The sequence below is a fragment of the Moschus berezovskii genome, chromosome 17 (genome assembly GCF_049115385.1).
Source record: "Moschus berezovskii isolate FMDL1 chromosome 17, NW_MosBer_1.0, whole genome shotgun sequence".
NCBI lineage: Eukaryota > Metazoa > Chordata > Mammalia > Artiodactyla > Moschidae > Moschus > Moschus berezovskii.
The window spans coordinates 49,613,635-49,635,090 of record NC_142476.1 but is presented as its reverse complement, the minus strand read 5'-3'; the positions used below and the strand labels follow the sequence as shown (position 1 = coordinate 49,635,090).

Sequence of the window (21,456 nt, the reverse complement as noted above, 5' to 3'; positions counted from 1 at the left end):
TGACCAGGCTGCTGCAGCACTGAGTGAATACAGTTATAAAGGAGAAGCCCAGGGTTGGTGAGATATAAGAAGGGGCCCTAATCCTGACTTGGAAGGCTCTGGAAGGCTTCCAGGAAGAAGTGCTCTAACTCGGGCCTAGACAGTGAGGAGGATCGAGCACTGTATTACGTTACGGGTTCTGAAAGTTCAGTGTGGCTGTGGGGTCAGGTGTGATGCAGAAAAGAGATAAGAGGTGGGGCAGGAGAGCTCAGCAAGGCCCAGGCCAAGTCAGGCCTGTAGACCAAGTTGGAACTTGAACTTTATTTAACCAAAGGGCTGTTGCTAGGCCATTCTCCAAACCCCACAGAATTTTTTTCTTTGCATTCTTTCATTCAGTGCCCTGGATTGCTCACCTCTTCCCCTTTTTCTCCTTTGAAATTCTCTGCATCTTTCAAGGTCCACCTGAACTGTTTCTTCCTCTTGGAAACCTGTCCTGCCTTCCCCCTTTCAGTTAGAAACAACCACTGTCGAACACAGGGCTGGCTTGGTTGTGAGAAGTGACTTTAGGTGTGATTTTGTCTAATCTCCTCGTGTGACAGTTGGGAAACTGAGGCTCGTAGGAGTTGACATCTCTGCCCTGAGCCCTCTCGAGAACAGAGTCTTCTGGGCCTCCTGACGCTGCACTTCACAGTGCCGTCCACCCCTGAGGTCTTGGATTCCTTCCAGCTTTATAATTACCTATAAAGTATAAGTGGCCAGTGATGCTGACCAAGGGGTTTAGAAATGCAGCAGAGTAGAAAAGATTTTTAAAAGAGATGAAAGAAGCAGAATTCTTTTCCTGATCATATGCAGGTTTTTTTTATTTGGTTTATTCAGTCAATTCTATTTAGAGTGCAGTTTTTAAATTGTTTTTGCTTTGAGTATATATCCTGAATGTGCCTGAGGCAGGTGTTCACCAGAGGTGGCTGTGAGGCACAATCTGGGGTTACCAATGAGTGGAAGATCCCCTTTCCCCATGCTTACAAGAAATAGCTCCCCCTCCCCCCAGCTCCAGCCCCAGCCACACCTGCAGCCACATGAAGCTAAGTAAGCCCCCTCCCCACACTGTTGCCTTGCGTGGCCTCTGCATCCTGAGAACAGATTCCTTGGGAATGAGATCCCAGACAGCCAAGTACTTAGGTGTTCCAGATCGAAGAATACTCCCCTAGGCTTTTGGCTGATGCTGTAGGCAAGAAAGTCAAAGTCTTGGAGGATCTTTTACCCAAACCTCCTTGGAGTCACAAAGAGTTGTCAGAGAACCTCCTCGTGGTTGCCCCATAGACAGTCTCATACTTTTTCTCTATTTGGTTCTCTTCCCCTCCCCACCTTTGAGAGTTAGGAGTTAGTATATTCTGCACTCTTATTTGTAAGAAGTCTTTGTAGGAGAGGAACCCCGTCTCTGTGCACACTGACAAGGGTCTGACAGCTACTGACACAGTTGCAGCTCAAAGGCGGTGCCCGTATCCTCTGGCAGGCCTCCTCTCTAAGATGCCGCTCTGCAATGCTCCTTGCTTTGTCTCTGGAGGTAACAGTATGTGGTGTTTCACTCTGAACTCACTCCCAGGCTCAAGGTGAAAAGCAGAGCAAAATCTCAGGCTTGGAACACAGAAATGGGGTGTCCTAACGAAACAGCAGAGGGAGGCTGAAGTGCCTGTGGCTGTGAGCTGTACAGATTTGAATTCTAGGGTTGGAAGGACCATTCAGAGAGAGAACATCGCTTTTCTTTAGCTCGGAGAAGGCAATGGCAAGCCACTCCAGTACTCTTGCCTAGAAAATCCCATGGACTGAGGAGCCTGGTAGCCTGCAGTCCATGGGGTCGCTACGAGTCAGACATGACTGAGCGATTTCACTTTCACTTTTCCCTTTCACACATTGGAGAAGGAAATGGCAACCCACTCCAGTGTTCTTGCCTGGAGAATCCCAGGGACGGCGGAGCCTGGTGGGTTGCCGTCTGTGGGGTCGCACAGAGTCGGGCACGACTGAAGTGACTTAGCAGCAGCAGCAAGCAGGATTCCCACCAGAATACACTGCCCAGAGGAGCTGTACTGTACCCCGAGCCAGTGGTTCTCAAACGGTGGCCCTTGGGTCACAGCATCTGTATCATCTAGAAACTTGTTGTTTAGTCACTCAGTCGTGTCTGACTCTTTGTGACCCCATGGACTGTAGCCTCCCAGTCTCCTCTGTCCATGGGGTTTCCCAGGGAAGAATATTGGAGTGGGTTGGCCTTTCCTTCTCCAGGAGATCTTCCCAGGCCAGGGATCAAACCTAAGTCTTCTGCAGGAAGAGCTGCTACTCTAGGAGAACTTCCAGCAGGACCCAGAGTGAAGGTTTCTAGGTTTAGGGGGCAAGAAACCAGCACTGAGGTCATCCAGCTGCTGTCACTGAGCTTCAGTAAGTCCATGGGGCAGGATGACTGCTCGCCTCCTCTTTTTTATCTTGGCCGTGTATTAAGCTAGAATGCTCATGTCCCTGACTGTCTTCATTGTGTGCCAGAGAGACAGTGGAAGGTGATGTCTGCCAGGCCGCGATGCTGGATAGCAGCCCGAGCAGTTCTCCTGGATGTGGTCACCACTCAGCTTCTCGGGGAGCTCAGCCTAGGCCCCTTCAGCATCTTTATCTCCTCCCTGCTCACGGTCCCCCAGGTCACCTTCCAGTGCACTTCTGTCCCACAAGGCTTCTGAGCTGGGCCACTTGGAGCTTGTACCTTTTCTCTTGACTCCAATCCCAATATCAAGCTAAAATATCCTGCAGTATCTCTTTCAGAAAGCAGGAGAGATTGAGGAGTCTCCTAGCTGAGTCTTGAAGCTCATGCAGGAGCTCGTATTCCCACAGAAGCAGAGTTTTGTTTCCTTTCACTCAGAAGTGCCACATAGGAGGGCAGCAGTTTTAACTGCCAACAGGACGTCTCTTCTTGAGGGATTCTGCTCTGTGTATTGAATGCATCTCGTTGTCTCCTAGTGACACCTACACTCACAATCATTGTACAAAATTCCGAGAGTAAGCAGCATCTGGATTTCTGGTGGATGTGACTGTTGGAGAGCCTTCTTCCTCTGCACAGATTAATTTCATTTGAATTTCATTTCAGACTGCAGCCATTTGTATAATACTTATAAGAGCCAATTGTCCCTATAGCTTTGAGGCCAAAGTGAACGTCCAGATGTCTCTTCTGATTGTGTTCTCTGTAGGCCTACCAAATGGAAAGAGCCCAGAGTTCACTGGCATAGGAGAGAAGTTATTTAATATTTATGAAGAGGGCCAGACGTTTAGGACATTTCATGTCACATCGAGTTAGACACAGTCCCTCTCTTATAAACTCATTCTCAGGAAAATTCTGAGCCACCAGGCCTTAGAAACGACAAGTCACCAGACACTGCTCAATTATATCATGAAAGCACTTTTTCTTTAAAGGCTTCCAGTTGAAGGCAGGCCCCTATCATCCAGTTCCTCTGCAAACCCCCAGCTAACCCAAGGGGCTCGAGAGAAAGATAGGCAGGTCATGGAGGTGATTTCTGTTAACCCGACTATATAATTATTTTCCTTCAGGGGACAGCTTCACCAGCAGTGCTGCGAAAAATGGACTCTGGTTAATGATGAGACACAAGCCAAGATGGCCCGCATGGCTGCTGCAGCTGCATGGGGTTTAGGTAAGGCTGCCCTCCCAGGTACCCTGTCATGGGGAGGACAGTGAGGCTGGGGATTCACCTCTGAGTAGCAAGGCACTGTGGCTATAGGCAGAGTGTCAGGTCTACAGAAGCGTGAAGCCATTCATGTCCACTTCCACCTCTTCCATCTGTCCTATCTCATGGCTTTGACTAACTTGTTAGACATGCATAAAAATCTCTCTTCACAGGGAAGCCAGGGAAAACAGTGTGCAAGCATCAGCATTGAGATACTTAGTGAAGTTTGCATTCTGGCTCCATTGTCATTAGCCTTTTCCTGCATTTCTGCTTTGCCTAGGTCCTCTGTGTCATGATCCAGTATGATTGCTGGAGTTCTACCAGCATGTCTTTACCCCACAGGAATAATGAAAGAAGTCAGCTGTCTATCCTTGATTTCTTAATTTTATTGTAGAACTTTCCCAACAGTGATAAAAGTAAATAATACAATGAGTCCCTGTATGCTGTTCACCTCCTCCAGCAGTTACAGACATTCTGATAGTCTTGTTTTCTCTCTTCTCCTCCTTGCTGCCCAACACTCACCCACCTTCCTCACTCCCTGAGTGTCTTCAAGCAGCGATTTCCTTTTAATCCCCACAGAAGAGTGCCATGTTCTGATCTCAGGCCCCAGCAGAGACGATTACCCATGTCTGTCCCAGCAGTGCTCTTGGCCAGAGGGGGAGGGTCCATGGGTGTCCCAGGTGGAAGCTGCACCTGTGGAGTCCGGAGGAAGGTTACATAACATCTGCCTCTATCCCCACCCTCTGAGTCACAGAGCTCACATCCTCTCCTTTCATGAGCTCTGAGCTGGATCCAGAACATTTTTCAGAAATGAATTACTTCCTGAGGAGTCACTGTTTGTTATTCACTTTTGCCTAGAGGCACAGAGAATGGATGCACCGGTGGTCTGGAGTGAAAGGCAGAGAAAGGCCTCATAAAATCAGGGGCCCTACAGTGTGCAACTAATGAAGCCAGTGTCTTTTCTGCAGATGGTCTTAGAAATCCTGGCATTTGAGACTTGCTCACCCCACCAGGGGAAGCAGATATCTGTTCCCAGATGCCACCATTTCCCCAGCCTGCCGTGATACAGGACTATTGTGCTATGACCTAGCCCATCTTTCTGTTGTAACAGAGCCTCTTAAAATATTTATTGCCTCCTTGTGAGGTAGAGGTGCTGCCAGCACGAGACGAGTAAACTGTCTCATCCTGTCCCCTGTCCAGATAATGACCCATATCGGTTGTTTGTGGGAAAATGTAATTTCCAAGGTCTGACTGAACTGTGCGATGCTCCACTGGTAGGGGAAAGGCTCTTGGTCTCACTGGGAGAGTCCCAGGTGAGTTCTCTAGGTTAATGAGGTGCTGCACTCCCCCTCCTGACCTGTGGGCTCATACTCATGTGTCTCCTTCCATCTCTCATGGAACTAACTCCCAGGGGCAGCCACAGAGGCCTGTGTTTGGAAGATAGCTATGGCTTTGTTAAATTGGTTTGTTCAGCCTCACAGAGTATAGAGTCTCTTTGCGGGATTCTGATACATCAGCCTCAAGATTGTCCTATTTGAACCCCAAGCTAAATGCAAGTAACAGTGACAAGGCCTATTTGATACACTGCCTGTAGCCCAGCAAGCTGACCACTCTGATGTTTTCTCTGTGTATATGTGTGTGCGTGTATGCACATGTAGGTCAGTGGGACAGCATGGAAGAGTACACCTGTATGATCCCTCGGGACACCCACGACGGAGCATTTTATAGAGCCGTTCTGGCACTACATCAGGACCTCTTCTCCTTGGCACAACAGGTAAAAATCTACATGTAACCAAAACCTTCTAGTATGAAATGGTAATCACAGGTGCCCAGTCAGCTCCTAGGCACAGGCCACCTGTGTAAACAGGCTCTGGCATTTAGAATGGCTTAGGAGCCTGCTAGAATGGCTTAGGAGCCTAAGACTCAGTGAGAAGACAACTCCTAGCACGTCAGCCATTTTCCGCTCTGAGAGGGACACCTGTTCTGGAAGTTACCATGTAGATTGCTTTTGGAATTGACTTCTTGGGTCATCGTGGCCTCCTTTTTACCATGCTGCTTTAGCATTCCCTATGGTGGAGACAAACTGTCCACTAAAGAAGGATTCAGAGAGCAGCGCGCCCCTTGCAGCAAAAATCCCACCTCTTCTAGCTGTGAGGGCATGTCACACACTGCTCACCTTCTAGGGAAGCCAGCACTTTATTTGGAAATCCTCTGCTGTCTGGCAGACTAAAATAATGAGGTGATCACACCCACCCTGTCGGGCACCAGACTGTCTTAGGTGAGGTGCTTGGGTGAATGCCCTGAGCACTCCAGGACGGGCACATAGTCATTAACCTGAAACATTCAAGAAAGGAAGAGTTCCCCCTGCTTGGGTTTTAACTGATGAAACAGAGAAGCCTCAGACTGCAGTCCTATGAGCTCTGGTTTACACGATGTGAAAACTGAGCCCTGGGCCATTCACGTTCCAGACACAAAAGCTCCCATTTACCTGGAGAGGATTTGGCATTTTTCTGCCAGTTTCAGAGACCCTCCTTAGGAGGACAAGGTGCTTAAAAGCAGGTGCGCCATTTGAGTGCTTGCACCGTCTGTTCTAACCAATATGCCCAGTAAGAAGAAGTTGAAAGCAGATCGGTCCACAGGCTGTCCTCTTGACATGAGAGAGCACAGTGATTCTGTTTCTAAGCACACGTCTCCCTTCCTTTGTCGCCCAATCTCTAAGACGATGAGCTTTTGGCTGCCATATATTTCTGTTTTTCTGAGAAATCAGAGAATGCTTTTATCTGGGCTTTCAAATCAGGTAAAAGGCTTCCTCCCTTCTTCAGTGAGCTTTTCTCTTCATCACTGGGATTTCAGTGAGACAGGGAATTTGTGCGTCTGGTGGGGAAGCCCCAAAATCACAGTGCTTCCCTCAGCTCCCAAGCCTGTAGCTCCATTCCTGTGCTTCTCTCGTTCTCTTCCAGTGCATCGACAAAGCTCGGGACCTACTGGACGCGGAGTTAACGGCGATGGCGGGAGAGAGCTATAGCCGGGCCTATGGGGTGAGTGTGGACTGCCTGCGCAGTGCCAGGTTTCCAGCTCGGTTCAGTTCTTTTTGCAGAGTGGGCTCATGAGGACACACAGGCTGCTGGGAGTGTGCCTGTGGGACCAGAAGGAATGACTGAAATGAAGCCTGGCTTTCGGATTGTTCATGCTGTATTAAGTTGGAATGTGATTTGCTTCCATCAGGCCATGGTTTCTTGCCACATGCTATCTGAACTGGAGGAGGTTATCCAGTACAAACTTGTCCCCGAGCGACGGGAGATCATCCGCCAGATCTGGTGGGAGAGACTGCAGGTGAGCCTGGTGGAAAGCCCTGTGCTACCCTCCCCAACTCCTCCATCCCCTGCTGGCATCCACTTCCTGCCTCCTCACTGAGGCCCAGTATACATTCAGAGCAGAACACCCACGGGCTTTTCACCTGAGCCTTTAGCTGTGAGAGAATGAACCACTTTTCCAGCCTCATTTTACCCTTCTCAGGAAATAAAATAATCTTTTTTTTTTGTCCATGCCCCATACCTTGTGGGTTGTTAGTTCCCCAACCAGAGATTGAACCCGTGCCCCCTGCAGTGGACGCATGGAGTCCTAATCTAACTGGACCACCAGGAAATTCTTAAAAGGAAAATATCTTAAATAAGTGACATTATGGCCAGCAGGTTGAGAATCTTGACCTCACAATCAGTGGTTCTCAACTTCAGCTACGTGACAGAATGACCTGGTACTACATGCTAAGTCACTTCACTTATGTCCAACTCTTTGCAACCCTATGGACTATAGCCCTCCAGGCTCCTCTGTGGGATTCTCCAGGCAAGAATACTGGAATAGGTTGCCATGCCCTCCTCCAGGGGATCTTCCCCACCCAGGGTTTGAACCCAGGTCTCTTATGTCTCCTGAATTGGTAGTTGGGTTCTTCACCACTTTCACCACCTGGAAAGCCCAGAATGACCTGGAAAGCTTTTAAAAATTGAAATACCCAGGTCATGTCAGACCAAATCAACAAAAGTCCTAGAGATAGACCCAGGATCAGTATCTTTCCAGCCTTCCCAGATAATTCCAGGATGTGTCTGATGCTGAGATCCACTGCTCTAAATCCACTTGCTGGCCACCTTTCAGTGGGGCGGCCTGATGTTTTCATTTACTAACTTCTGCGGTTTACAGTTCCTCAGGTCTTAGTCATGCAATAATCTCTGCAAACTTTTTTCCACCGAAGTTTCCCCTCATCGAGAGACTAGTCCAAATTCTCCATTAGTATTCTCATTGTACATTCTGATCATTTTAGCATAAGGAGCTGTCGATTCCCAACCTGGGAGTCAGGAGTTTCAAGTGTTCTTGGAAAGGACAGTTCTTCCGTCCCCTGAGGAGACAGAAGGGGAAGTTCATTGGCAAAGCCTTCACTGCTCCAGAAGGCACTTGTCCCCCTGCTCATCGTAATCAACCTCCCTCGATCGTTAGTGGTTTCCTCTTGATTCAATCCACAGTTAATTCCAAATTCTGTCCCCAGACCAGTAGAGGTTTGTGCTTCCAGCTTTTCAGCAGGCTGTGACAGAGCCTTCTGACTCCAAGTTGCATTCCTGTCCATGGAGTTCCGGGCACATTCCTCTGGAAAGGAAAGGAGTGGGGCAGAGGCTCGCCCATGAGCACAGTCGTTTATGCTCTGAAATGAGCACATGCAGTTCCTTCCCATGTTTTATTAGCAATTATGAAATGTCCAGTGAATGTTTTGGTGGAAAATTGTCTATTGAACCCCAGAAAAGAATTCCACAAAGCCAGAATTTCCCGCTTGTCCACACCCTCGTTTTTGTTTTCTTTAAGTGCCTGTAATGGGGTGAAGAGTTTCCAAGTCAGAGATCTGATGAATCTTCTGCCCTTCTAACAAGTGGGACTTTGGCCAGACAGAGACTTGGAAGGGGGTGGACTAGACAAGTCTCAGAGAGGGGAGACCCATGTTTGACTTTACTATGTCCATGATACCATCATCATCTTAGGCCTTCGTGACCTTCCTGCCTTGAGACACTTTTTGCTTTCCAGAGCCAAGGGATTTCAGCATGTGGGAGAAGCTGGCAGATGAGAAGTCACCAGAACAGTCACTCAGTGTACTTTGTTCTGTTTTTCTAACTTTGCAAATCATTGTCGTTAACGGGATGAAAAATGATGGTCCAAAGGCTAAAAATACAGTGTTAACTTTGTGGTAGGAATTTGGCTCTTATGGATGGCTTGCTGTCCGAACACACTCAACCAACTGCTTAAGCTGGAAGACTGCCATTTTGTGATCCATTCAGCTGAACTCCCCAGCCGGTAGCTCCCATGGGACAGTATGAGAGGTCAGCCTTACTTGCATTGGGCTCTTTTCTTGCCTTGGGTTCTTTATTCAGACCCAGACTGTGTCCTGTCATGATTAAAAGCCTGCAACTGGACTTCCCAGGTGGCTCAGTGGTAAAGAATCTGCCTGTCAAGGCAGGAGACAGGTTCAATCCCTGGTCTGGGAAGATCCCACATGCCACGGAGCAATTAAGCTCATTCACTGCAGCTGTTCAGCTGGGAACCACAACTATGGAGTCCCCCTGTCACAACTACTAAGGCTGCTTGCCTTCAAGCCCGTGCTCCAAGCAAGAGAAGTCACTGCAATAAAGAGTAGCCACTGCTCACTGCAACTAGAGAAAAGCCTGCACAGCAGCGAAGACCCAGCACAACCAGAAATAAATAAATAAAAATTACTTGTGAAAAGTTATTTTAAAGCCCTCAACCATTGTTGCTAGACTTTTAGACCTACCTCCATGGAAGACAGCTTGTTTGGTTTCATGGAATTCACTGATGAATTGATAGATCTCAGAAACCCGCCCCCCTGGTGTTCGTCTCTGCGTCTGATTTCTTATCAGGAAGATAGAGGAGGAGAGGCTCACTGTATTCTCAACAGTCTTTTGATATAAAATTAACTTGGCCCTTTTGATAGTGATTAGTTCACTGTTTTTAATTTAAAAGAGCTTATACGTGTGAATGAATGAGGTCTTTTCCCTTCTGTGTACGGTTTTCGATCTGAGATATTTTTTTTTTAAAAAATGAAGAGGAAAGACAAGGCCAAGATCTGAGTGCAAGTTTAGGCTCTAATAACTTCAGGAATATAAATGCCACCAACTTTCAAATAATATCAGTTGAAACTTTAATTAAACTTTTTTTTACACTTAAGTAGTTTTTAAAATTTTGAATGATACATCTTTAATTTTTGTCAGCGATAGTCATCTTCAACCAGAGAGACTAAAGCAAAAATACATTATTTACAATCCAGAAGAGAAATTTAAATAATTTAGTTTTCATTTAAACCTCACCATAGCCCCATGAAGTTGGTACAGTTCTTTTCCTATTTTACAGATCAGTCACAGGTTAAGTAACTTATTCAGAGTCACAATAGGTAGTAAGTGTATGGGCCGCGATTCAGGCTCCAGAGGCCTTGCTCTGTAGCTTCTTGAATTTTGAAAAGTTCCTAAGAGGCATTCACTCACAGTACCCTTCTGTTGAGAAATATGAGATTATAAAAGTGAATCTCTTTTTTTGTTTTGGAGTGGGTTTCACTGTTGCCCATGAGGGGTTAAGATATAAGCAGAGCACATATCTAATCCTCACTTCTGAACATTCCAGGGCTGCCAGCGTATTGTGGAGGACTGGCAAAAAATCCTCATGGTGCGGTCACTTGTCGTTAGTCCTCACGAGGACATGAGGACCTGGCTCAAGTACGCAAGCCTGTGTGGCAAGAGTGGCAGGCTGGTAAGTGTCCCGCCCCCTCAGTGGGGTGGGGGCTGAGGAGGGAACACTGCTCCTGGTCCAGTCCTGTGTCTAACCTGACCTCTTGTCTTGAAGGCGCTTGCTCACAAAACCTTAGTGCTGCTCCTGGGAGTTGATCCATCTCGGCAACTTGACCATCCTCTGCCAACAGTTCACCCCCAGGTGACCTACGCCTACATGAAAAATATGTGGAAGAGCGCCCGCAAGGTCTGTACCCGACTACAGCAGTAGACCACGTTTCTCTAGAGCACTCGCCTAGTCTGCTTCTTACTGCCTCCTCCAGGCCAGAAAGGAGACAGTGTCCAAACCGCCAAGTCAGGGAGTTTGCTTCTGTGGGGAGGCTATTTGGCCAGATTTCAAAAAGTGAATCACATTCGGGGAGATGCACGTATACTCATGGATCAAACCAATGCATGTAATAACAGTTCTTTTTATGAGCAGCTAGAATGTGCTGCAACAGAAAAAGCACAGTTTCTGGGTTGTGTTTTGTTTTGTTTTTTTCCCTAAGAGAAGTACCCAAAAAAGCAGTATGTTTATGAAAACACAGACTGAAACTTTCATAAGACCAACTTGGTTTTTCAGACTTCTTGTCTCCTCTCCACTCATCAGTTTGGATTCACAAGCAGCAACACCCAGGGTGTAATGCTAGAAACAGTGGGGAGAGTCATCTTGAAGCCAGTGTGGTATTCCTCTGACTTTATTTACAGACAGGGCCTTGAGAAATAGATGTGACTTCTGGTGGGATTTTTTTCTATTTATTTTTAAAAACAATCTCCCTGGCTGATGGTGGTGATTAACCCAAAGTAGGTCGTGGAGGCACCGTCAGCACTTCTCTGGCTCCTCATCGTCCTCCTAAGAAACAGGAGGGAGTCCCAGCTGTCCTCTCCCTTTTGTGTCCACAGTGTCCGAGGTGAGGAAGGAACACAGAGCAGCCACTGAAGCCATGGTTGTGGGAGATATGAGAGAAGAGCAGTCAAGTCTGGGCTAAAGGCTCACTTGGGAGATCCTTGGACTGTGGCTGGGAGTTGACCTCTTTTGTGGGTACTGGGTTCTGTGACTCTGAATGCCACCCAGGGTGGGAGCCACAGCCATGCACCCAGGTCCTGGATCTTTGATTGGGGCATACTTCAAAAGTAATGGCCCAAGTGTCCTTCTCCAAATGTGCAGTTTAAGGTTTTTCTCTTTTGTTATTGTTTGGGGGGACATGTTTGTTTAGTCTCTATTTGGTGTGCCTCCCAGGCCAGAGCACTTCTGATTCAAAGCTTGCTCTTCCTTCAGGCAAATGAGAAAAACAGAAGGTGCTGGATCTGAATGTAGTCTGGTTTCCTTCCTATGTGTAGCCTCCAAGTCTTTGAATGTCTCGCCGAAGGCAGGCATAAGGAATATCTTGGCTAATATCTCAACCACGGAGTGGCTTCTTTCAACATAGGATTACAGCCCAACTTCACAGATTATGACCTTTTCGTAGGAGCCCACATTCTGGAGGCAGACCACAAAACCACATGGATTAAAAATTTAGAAATCAGTTTAAAATTAGGTGCTTGAACTTCAAGCCTGGAGCTAGAGATGCCACATCTTCATAAGAGTTCAGGAGCTACTCCAAGAAGACTGACTAGTAATACTAACTGTGCTGTTGAACAAGTCACTTTACTTCTCTGAGCATTATGTTCTTCCTCTGTAAATAAGGACTGGACTCTCTGCCTTGCCTTAGACAGGTAGACATGGGGAAAAGCAGGTCCCCTTCTGCAGGAAAACATCAGGCAGTAGGTGTGTGGCCAGTGTTCTTCTAGAAGAGACAGTTCACAGAATCTAGAGACAGCCTGGTTCCTTCTGTAAAACTTCACTAAGCCGAGACCCTAGTTCTTGCCCACAAGCCCCCAGGCAATCAAGAGCCAGAAGAGTCTGCCCAGCTCACACTCAGCCTAAGAGAAGCCCCGTCCTCCAAGTGGGTGATCTATCTGTAAGAGAGAAAGAATCATTTTTCCCCCCTCATTTCCTGGAGATGGAGAAAAGGAGATTTTTTTATTTGTTTTTTTAATAATTATTTACTTATTTATGGCTGTTCTGGGACTTTGTTCCTGCACGGGCTTTTTTCTAGTTTAGGCGTGTAGGGGCCAGTGTTTATTGTGCGGGCGTCTCTTTGCAGTGTTTCTCATATTGCAGAGCACAGGTTCTAGGACTCGCAGGCTTCAGTAGCTGTGGTGTGTGGACTCAGTAGTTGCAGCTCCCAGGCTCTGGAGCACAGGCCTGGTAGTTCTCGTGTGTGGGCTTAGTTGCTCGCAACATGTGGGATCTTCCCAGACCAGGGACCAAACCATGTCTTTTGCATTGTAGGCAGATTCTTTACCAGCTGAGCCACCAGGGAAGCCCCAGAGTTATCCTCCACCTTTGTCATGAGAGGTTAATTCTCTTTTCTCTTCCTAATCAGATTTAAGTCTAGTCAGTATAGTTTCCATAGAAGAAAAACTAAAAGAATACTTACCACTTCCCAGGTGTGGGAGGCTAATATAGTTCATTTTTCAAAGCCAGTGGTGAGGAATGAAACTAAAAGCAGATGTGAAGGAGACAGATGTCTTGTTAAGTGTGAGAACATGTGTGTGTCTGCACTGTCCTCATGTGTGGATTAGTTCCCTAGTAAATCGTTGACACGTCATTCTTCCTCTGGGTGAAGCCCTCTGTCTCTTGATGCCAATTAATTACTTAATTCCTTATATATTAAAAGTATCTGAGGTTAGTTCTGGCCCCCAAGCAAGGGAATTTCATTTTCCTTCAGACCTATCATTACTAATATGTTTCCACTTTTAAAAAAGAAAGAAAGGAAACCTTATATAATTTATAAGGAGATCGTTTTGACCTTATTTATTTGAAGTGTTGGGTTTTTCTCTCCTTTTCTGTAGCAAAGAACACATACTCTGTTTCGTTTTCTGTCCCATGCCATTTCCCCTCTCTGTCGGTGGATTGGAATCCACTGCTTTTCCCATTTGTGCTTCTCATGTCTGTGTGTTCTGTCTTCCTCCTTGAAGCCCTTTGAAGAGTTTGGACTCCATTTATCATGATGCTGGTGCATGTGGACATGGCAGGTTTATGCAAGTGGCTTGTAACTGACTCCCAACCTCTGACTCTGGCTCTACTCTTCGCTAGTTCCACTATCTGTTACTAACCCAGATGCCTCCTGCTCACTTTGTATAAAATCATGTGAAGAGATGGAATTGATTGAGGATCCTCAGAAGTCTTTGCTTCTTAGCCAGCCTGTTCAACTAAATGCTTGGCTAGTGTCTTCCCATTCCACTTGGATGTATGAGGGGCCTCACCCCATCTCTGTGTTCTTATTTGGGTACTGAGGGTTCTAGCAGATCTTTTTAATGTATTTTATTGAAATATAGTTAATTTACAAGGTTGTGTAATTTCTGCTATATGGCAGTGATTTAGACTTGTGTGTATACACATCAGGCACACTGTTTCTTATATTTTCCATTGTGGTTTGTCCCCGGATCTATTAGATTTTTTACACTGTAATTTTTCCTGTGCTAGTATCCAAGGTATACAGTGTCTTAAACAAATACTAAGGGTTCACTAGCCTGAAACAACTCCCAAGAAGTCTGATTTCCCCCAGGGCAATATATTGATAGTGAATTAAGCAGTGGTTTCCGATTACTTCATATGGATTATTTGGGGAAGCTGGGCAAGTAGCTTTTCTAAGGCTTGTTAAACTATTAATTGCAGTTGGCCAAGGAGAGTTACTCCTTGAGTTGGAAAAATATGAATCCTCTTGACAAGTTCAGCCATGTCTCAGCATCATGCCCTGACCCCCTGTCCTACCCCATGCTCTAGGATGTTCTTTGGGAGAGGGTGAACGGCAGTTCCTTTCCCTTGGTGTTGGGCCAGATGCAAAGTGACTCTCTGTGCCTTTGTCCTACTACAGATTGACGCCTTCCAGCACATGCAGCACTTTGTTCAGACCATGCAGCAGCAAGCCCAGCATGCCATCGCCACCGAGGACCAGCAACACAAGCAGGAGCTGCACAAGCTCATGGCCCGGTGAGCACCCTACGGCCAGGCCTGTCACACCCCAGCCCTGCCCTGTCAGCAGCCTCTGCCCCATGGTGTTCAAAGCTCCCAGAGCAGCCAGTAGCGTGCATCTCTGTCACCTTTTCCAGTGCTCCACAGTCTCTGCCACTTATTTTCCCAGGATCCAATAGCCCAAGAGCACCCATGTGCTGTTCTCCTGGTGTCCAGCTTCAGAGTTAAGACTCCTAGCTTTCAAATGCTGCTGGTTTGATGTGTGACTTTAGATAAGTTACTTAACCTCTCTGTGCCTCAGTTTCCTTATTATCTATAAAGGGGATAGTAAGAGTTCCTTTTCCCTAAGGTGGAACAGGATAGTGTGGAAAGAAAACATCAAGCACTTGGAGCAGTACCTGGAACAGAGTAGCAATCAGTGAACATTAGCTGTTAATTTCATTTTACAAAGAATGAAGGAGGACGTTGCTGGCAATCCGGTGATCAAGACTCCATGCTTCCACTGCAGGGACCTTGGGTTCCATTCCTGGTCAAGGAACTAAGATCCCTGCATGTAGCATGGCACGGCCAGAAAATAAGGGAGAAGCCATAAAGCAATCAATAAGAAAAATTGCAGCAGCTGCCACCCACCAAAATGAGTTTGGGGAAGCCAGGTCCATTCAGACTTCAGTGTGCCAGTTACCTGGTTTATGTTAGCATTGAAAGAGAGCAAGAAGAGACCATTCCTTAAAAAATTGGTGCCCAGAACCTGTCCGTTTTCCTCCAGGTGGCTGAGAATCCAGGTGGTTCAGTTGTGTTGCCTCCGTAAATTGGGAGTCAACCGTAGGAAGACCATTGTGCTCCCAGGACGTCGTCCTCCTCAGCATGGCTCTTCTGAGGAGGGAGCAACACAGGGTTTGTTTCTCTGCTTTCAGATGTTTCCTGAAACTTGGGGAGTGGCAGCTGAACCTACAGGGCATCAACGAGAGCACGATCCCCAAAGTCCTGCAGTACTACAGCGCTGCCACGGAGCACGACCGCAGCTGGTACAAGGTAACCGGAGACAGGAGTGAGCCTGGCTTCCCGCCGCTGCCTCCAGACGCCGGCCAGTACGCCCAAGGGTGCTCGTGCTTCACCGCAGAGCCTCGGTGGCCTGGTCTGGTACCATGAGTTTGATTCTTTGAGTGCCAAGAGCTAGTCAGTCAGAGGTCTAACTGATACAGAAAGATTGAGAGATTCTTTCACTTGAAAAATATTTATTACACCATGAATGTGTGCATGGCTGTGGAGATGCTGTCATCTTTTTATTCTTTTTTTAATGGAAATATAGTTGCTTTACAGTGGTGTGTTAGTTTCTGTGTACACTGAAGTGAATCAGCTATGTGTGTACACATATCCCCTTCCTGTTGGACCTCCTCTCACCCCTTCCCCTTATAGGTCATCCCAGAGCACTGAGCTGAGCTCCCTGCCTGCTAGCTATCTGTTTTACACACGGTAGTTAGTATATGTTATGTCAATCCTAATTTCCCAATTCGTCCCACCCTTCCCTAACCCCCTGGGCCCACATGACCACTCTCTACATCTTTCTTCCTGCCTTGCAAATAGGTTCATCTGTACCATTTTTCTAGATTCTACATCTATGTGTTAACATGCAGTGTGGTTTTTGACTTACTTCACTCTGTGTGACAGACTCTGGGTCCATGCACATGTTTACATATGACCCAATGCTATTCCTTTTTATAGCTGAGTAATATTCTGTTGTGTATATGTGTCACATCCTCTTTATCCATTCATCTGTCGATGGGCATTTAGATTGTTTCCATGTCTTGGCTGTTATAAATATTGCTACAGTGAACACTGGGGTACATACCTCTTTCTGAATTATGATTTTCTCAGGGTGTATGCCCAGTCGTGGGATTACTGGGTCCTGTGGTAGTTCTTATGGTAGTTCTGTTAAGTTTTTTAAGGAACCTCCATACTATTCTCCATAGTGGTTCTATCAGTTTACATTCCCACCAGCAGCACAAAAGGTTCCCTTTTCTTCATACCCTCTCCAGTCTTACAGACTCTTAGCAGCTTGTTTTCCTAGACCATCTGGACACACAGTTAGTCTCTGGAACTTTATCTTCCCTTGTAGTCTCTGGAACTTTATCTTCCCTTGGGTCATCTGTTCCTTCCCAGCTTCTTTATGATTTCCATCCCTGCCTGCTTCTCATCTAAGAACTGAACTTTCTGTTTCTGTTGGAAAGCTCTGAGTAACATCCTGTTATATCATAGGAAATTTTTCAAGAAGATAAAGAAAACTAGAAAATGTATAAAAGCTTGACTGGTAGAAGAATAAGTCTTGGAAGTACACACCTCTGGTGAGAGCATGGTTTCTCATGTTTTTTTAATGTCTTTCCTGGGGGGGCCTCTTGGTTAGACTGCCTGTGAGGCAGATGTCATCCACTCCTTTCTGGTGTCTCTTTAACCTGCTGATACTCTGGGAATGAATCCCTCTGGGGTCAAAACCTGCATCTGAAGGCCCCAGAAACATCTACAGTAAAATTCTTGCCATGCTTTAAACATGATCTGAAAAATGCCCATTTCATGAAAGCAGCAGTAATTATTCTCTCTCGGACAGCTTCAGTCCAAGACTGGAAGAATATGTCCAGTGAACCTTTGACCAGCTTGAGCCTTACTAATTAGAACTGTGTCCTAACCAGGTTACTTTCCTTCATTCAACTTTTCTGAAAGAAACAAATCAAAGGAAAAAAAACACTGACTTTGGTCTGGGCCTGTTGAGTCTGTGCTGTAATCTCCCGTCAGTGGTGCATGTTAGTCCCACCTGCCTGCAGGACTCTTTCTGTCTTGTTTGCTGTGATGCCCCAGCTCACTGTACACATACAGGTATTTGTGGATTAAACGAAGGTATGGGAAAGCTGAGCCTGGGTCATTGTAGGATTCTTATTCATCAAGTAGAAGTTGATTGTGATTCATCTACTCTGCTCAGCTGGGGAAATGGACACTTCTGTGTTAAAGCAAGGTTTTTAGCAAGGGATTCATAGAAATGTACCAGTTATCCAGAAAGTTCCAACTATGAGTGGATTATTTAATGTCTTGCTATCACCGCAAATTTACAAGATCCAAAATCAAACTCTTCCTCATGCCCTGTGCACCAGGCAATGCTATCTCAAAGCATTACTACAGCTCACACCCTCAGAGGTGTGAGTAGTTAGCACCAAAGGCTTCTCTGGTTGGCAGTCATTGAGCTCTGACAGGCCCTCAGCCAGGTGTGAGGGCCACACACTGAGCGAGCCACCCTCCGTGGCTGGCCTGTGCTCTTAGTGTGCCCCCTTTCCCACTGTCCTCTGCCTGGTTACGACCTCCCCCTTCCCTCTCTGAACTTCTGCTCTGCTCGGTAATCTGTTTTGTATCTGCTGCCAAAGGAATGTTTCAAATCCAGCTTTTAACGCATCCCCTGTTTTTTGTTGTTTTTTTTTTGGCAGAGCCACACTTTGTAGGATCTTAGTTCCCTGACCAGGGACTGAACCCAGGCCCTAGCAGTGAAAGCACCCAGTCCTAATCACTGGACCACCAGGGAATTCCCTTAACCTATCTTTTTTTTTAAAAAAAAAAAACTGTACTTATTTGTTTTTGGCTGTGCTAGGTCATTTTTGTTTTTCTCTAATTGCAGCAAGTGGGGGCCACTCTCTAGTTGTGGTGCACGGGCTTCTCACTGCAGTGGCTTCTCTTGTTGCGGAGCACGGGCCCTGTGGTGCACCGGCTTCAGTAGCTGCACATCCCTGGCTGTAGAGTGCTGGCCCAGGATTTGTGGTGCACAGGTTTAGTTGCAGCATGTGGAATTTTCCCGGATCAGGGATCGAACCCGTGTCCCCTGCCTTGGCAAGCAGATTCTTAACCACCGGACCTTCAGGGAAGCCCCTTAACCCCTCTTAAAAGCTCTGTTGGGAATTCCCTGCCCTCCTGTGTGTGTCCTAAGCTTCAGGCACATGTCTATTTTCTATGAACCACGCTGCTTGCCCACCTGCATCTTCGTCCCTGTTCTTACAGGACATCCTTGCTGTGCCTTCCTATTCCCTCCTCACCCATCTAGCGGGGCTCAAGACCTGCCCCAAATCCCTCCTCCATGAAGCCTTCCCAGCCCTGCACCTGGCGTTCCCGTTGTCTCTCTCTTGTTGCCCCTGTCCCATTCTGCCTATTTGCAGGTCTTTGAGCGACCTCTTCTCTAGATGAAGAGGTCCTGAGTCAAGGCCCATGGCGTGCTCCTCTTTACATGCCCCCCATCCTACATCACCCACCGAAGTCCCCAATACAACAGATGCACCACAGAATGAATGAATCACATTGGACTTAGTGAAACGCCCCATTCCCAAGTGTCCCACTGAAGTGAAGTGAGGATTCGCTTTACTGACAGCTGAGAAGAAAGGGAAGCCCTTGCTTAGCCTCAGCTGTGGCCTCACACCCCTCAAGGCCCTTGATACCCGAGCCTCCTGCCCCAGCTCTTGTCACAGCCCCTGTGTCTGTCCTCTCACCCTGCCCGCAGGCCTGGCACGCGTGGGCAGTGATGAACTTTGAGGCTGTGCTCCACTACAAACATCAGAACCAAGCCCGCGACGAGAAGAAGAAGCTGCGACATGCCAGCGGGGCCAGCATCACTAACGCGGCTGCCGCTGCCACCACGGCCACGGCCACGGCCACCAGCACCGAGGGCAGCAACAGCGAGAGCGAGGCCGAGAGCGCCGAGCACAGCCCCGCGCCGTCTCCCCCGCAGAGGAAGGCCACCGAGGTACTCGCCCCGCTTGCAAGGGCCGGCCGGCACAGGCGCCCTGAGGCTGGGGCCCTGAGCACCCTTCGGGAGCCTGAGGCTCCGCTCGCAGCCCTGGAGGAAGCCAGAAGGCATGGCTTGCCATCCAGCACTGTTTAGACAGTACTTCTGTATGTGCATTTGTGCTTGGGGACCTGACGTAGCCTCCATGCTGAAGAATGAGGTCCTGTCACGTCTCCCACGTGGCTGAGCTCATTCTCCTAATGCCCGGCACCTGTGTGGGGCTGGCCTGCACATCTGCGGGCCCACTTTGAGCACAGAGCCCAGCAGAATCTACTCTTTTTTTCTCTCCCCTTCCACTTCCCCTGGGGCAGTCAGTTCAAGCTCTGGGGCAGCTGATAAGCCCAGAGATCAGCATGTTCAGGGCCTTGGCCCCACTCCTCTGCCACCCTGTCCAGGAAGCCACTGTTAGCCCAAGATACTAACGTTAGGGCACCATTGTAGTTACTGGGTGCTTGCTACACGTCAGGTGCCAATCTAAAGGCTTTTTGTGCATTTACTGATTGAATCCTCATAACCACTCTTGGAGATGTGCTGTTTAGTGGGCTGTTCTGCCCATTTTACAGATGAGAAAGCTGAGGTGGGAGTGTCACTAACATACATGTATTCCAACAGGATTTGTCCAAAACCCTCTTGATGTACACTGTCCCTGCTGTCCAGGGCTTCTTCCGTTCCATCTCCTTGTCACGAGGCAACAACCTCCAGGACACACTCAGGTATCAGGAAGGGAAGTCCTGGTGGGCCATGTCGAGGGCAGGTCACAGGAGTCAACCATAAAGTCCTCTTTCCCTCCCCACCCCCATGAGTACATCCCAGAGTCGCAGCTGACGGGGCCTAACTTGTGTGGTGAAATATGCTAAGAGGAAAGAGCAGTGCCTGAGGGCTCTGGTGTGTAACCTGTTATGTAGGAAGAAGAAGCCCAGCTCTTTCTCAGAGTATTGCTAGAATCCCTTCAGCTTTCAGAGGTGACTCTGAGAGGCCCAAACAAATAGTACAAGCTGGTCAGTCCAGAGGCTGTCAGTGTCCAGCCGTCCTGCGTCTGGGGGTTTTCAGGCTAAGTGCCAGGTTTCCTAGTTGCTGCTGTGTTAGAGGCAACTCTTCCTACACATGCAAAGCTTATCCATGGACTCATCTCTTAGATGTATGAACTGGTGCCATGGTGATCCCTCTGTGTTGTCTGGAGTGAAATAGTCATTCCCTGGGGATGGTCTTCCTGTGTCCAGTCAGGCACTGCCAACCATCACCACCATCCGCCACTCCCAAGTGCTCCCGAGACCAAGCACACTGGAGAGTCACTGATCTGGGACCCCGCCAGTACTTCTCTTTTAAAGAGTCTTAAAAATGAGAAAACAGGCAAAACCTGGCAAATTAAATTTTCTATGACTTTCCTTTTTCTTTTCCAGAGTCCTCACCTTATGGTTTGATTATGGTCACTGGCCTGATGTAAATGAAGCCTTAGTGGAAGGGGTGAAAGCAATCCAGATTGACACTTGGTTACAGGTGAGGACACTGGGTTATAGGTGAGAGCACTGGGTTACAGGTAAGGACACTAGGTTAGAGGTGAGGGCATTGGGTTATAGGTAAGGGCACTGAGTTACAGGTGGGGACGGGTGGATTTCAGGTGAGGGCACTAGGTTACAGGTGGGGACACTGGATCACAGGTGAGGTTAGTGGGTCACAGATGAGAGCACTGGGTTACAGATGAGGATAGGTCAAGTCTTGCTCCTCATCTCTCTTGGAATCATGCAGTGTTGAGAGGAGCAAGGAAGCATGCACTATACAGTGGTAAGGAAGTAGCGCTCAACCCCAAGGTCAAGACTCCATATTTTCTTCAGTTCCTTTAGAGAACTGAAGAGAATGAACCATTTCCATGCTTAACGGTATCTATCAAACCAGTTGCAAGAGCTGTTGATGGCTTGGAAGAATAACTGGAGTTGTTTTCACATCGCATAGGCTGCATACTGTGTCTTTCTGAATATCAGGTTATACCTCAGCTCATTGCAAGAATTGATACGCCGAGGCCCCTGGTGGGACGTCTTATCCACCAGCTTCTCACAGACATCGGTCGGTACCACCCCCAGGTGTGTGGAGACCCCGGGCAGTTTTCTGTCTAACCACTGA

The 21,456-nt window shown here is 47.6% G+C and overlaps 1 protein-coding gene across 1 annotated transcript in view; it reads left to right on the top strand.

The window, feature by feature from the left end:
- MTOR (mechanistic target of rapamycin kinase) overlaps positions 1-21,456 on the top strand; it is a 127,373-nt gene that overhangs the window by 90,317 nt on the left and 15,600 nt on the right. The window contains exons 31-42 of the mRNA XM_055419556.2: positions 3,562-3,662; positions 5,354-5,469; positions 6,656-6,733; positions 6,921-7,028; positions 10,365-10,490; positions 10,584-10,715; positions 14,431-14,546; positions 15,443-15,560; positions 19,054-19,296; positions 19,951-20,051; positions 20,739-20,835; positions 21,318-21,416. Of these exons, the coding sequence (XP_055275531.1) occupies positions 3,562-3,662; positions 5,354-5,469; positions 6,656-6,733; positions 6,921-7,028; positions 10,365-10,490; positions 10,584-10,715; positions 14,431-14,546; positions 15,443-15,560; positions 19,054-19,296; positions 19,951-20,051; positions 20,739-20,835; positions 21,318-21,416 (1,435 nt within the window). The remainder of the gene's footprint in view (positions 1-3,561; positions 3,663-5,353; positions 5,470-6,655; positions 6,734-6,920; positions 7,029-10,364; positions 10,491-10,583; positions 10,716-14,430; positions 14,547-15,442; positions 15,561-19,053; positions 19,297-19,950; positions 20,052-20,738; positions 20,836-21,317; positions 21,417-21,456) is intronic.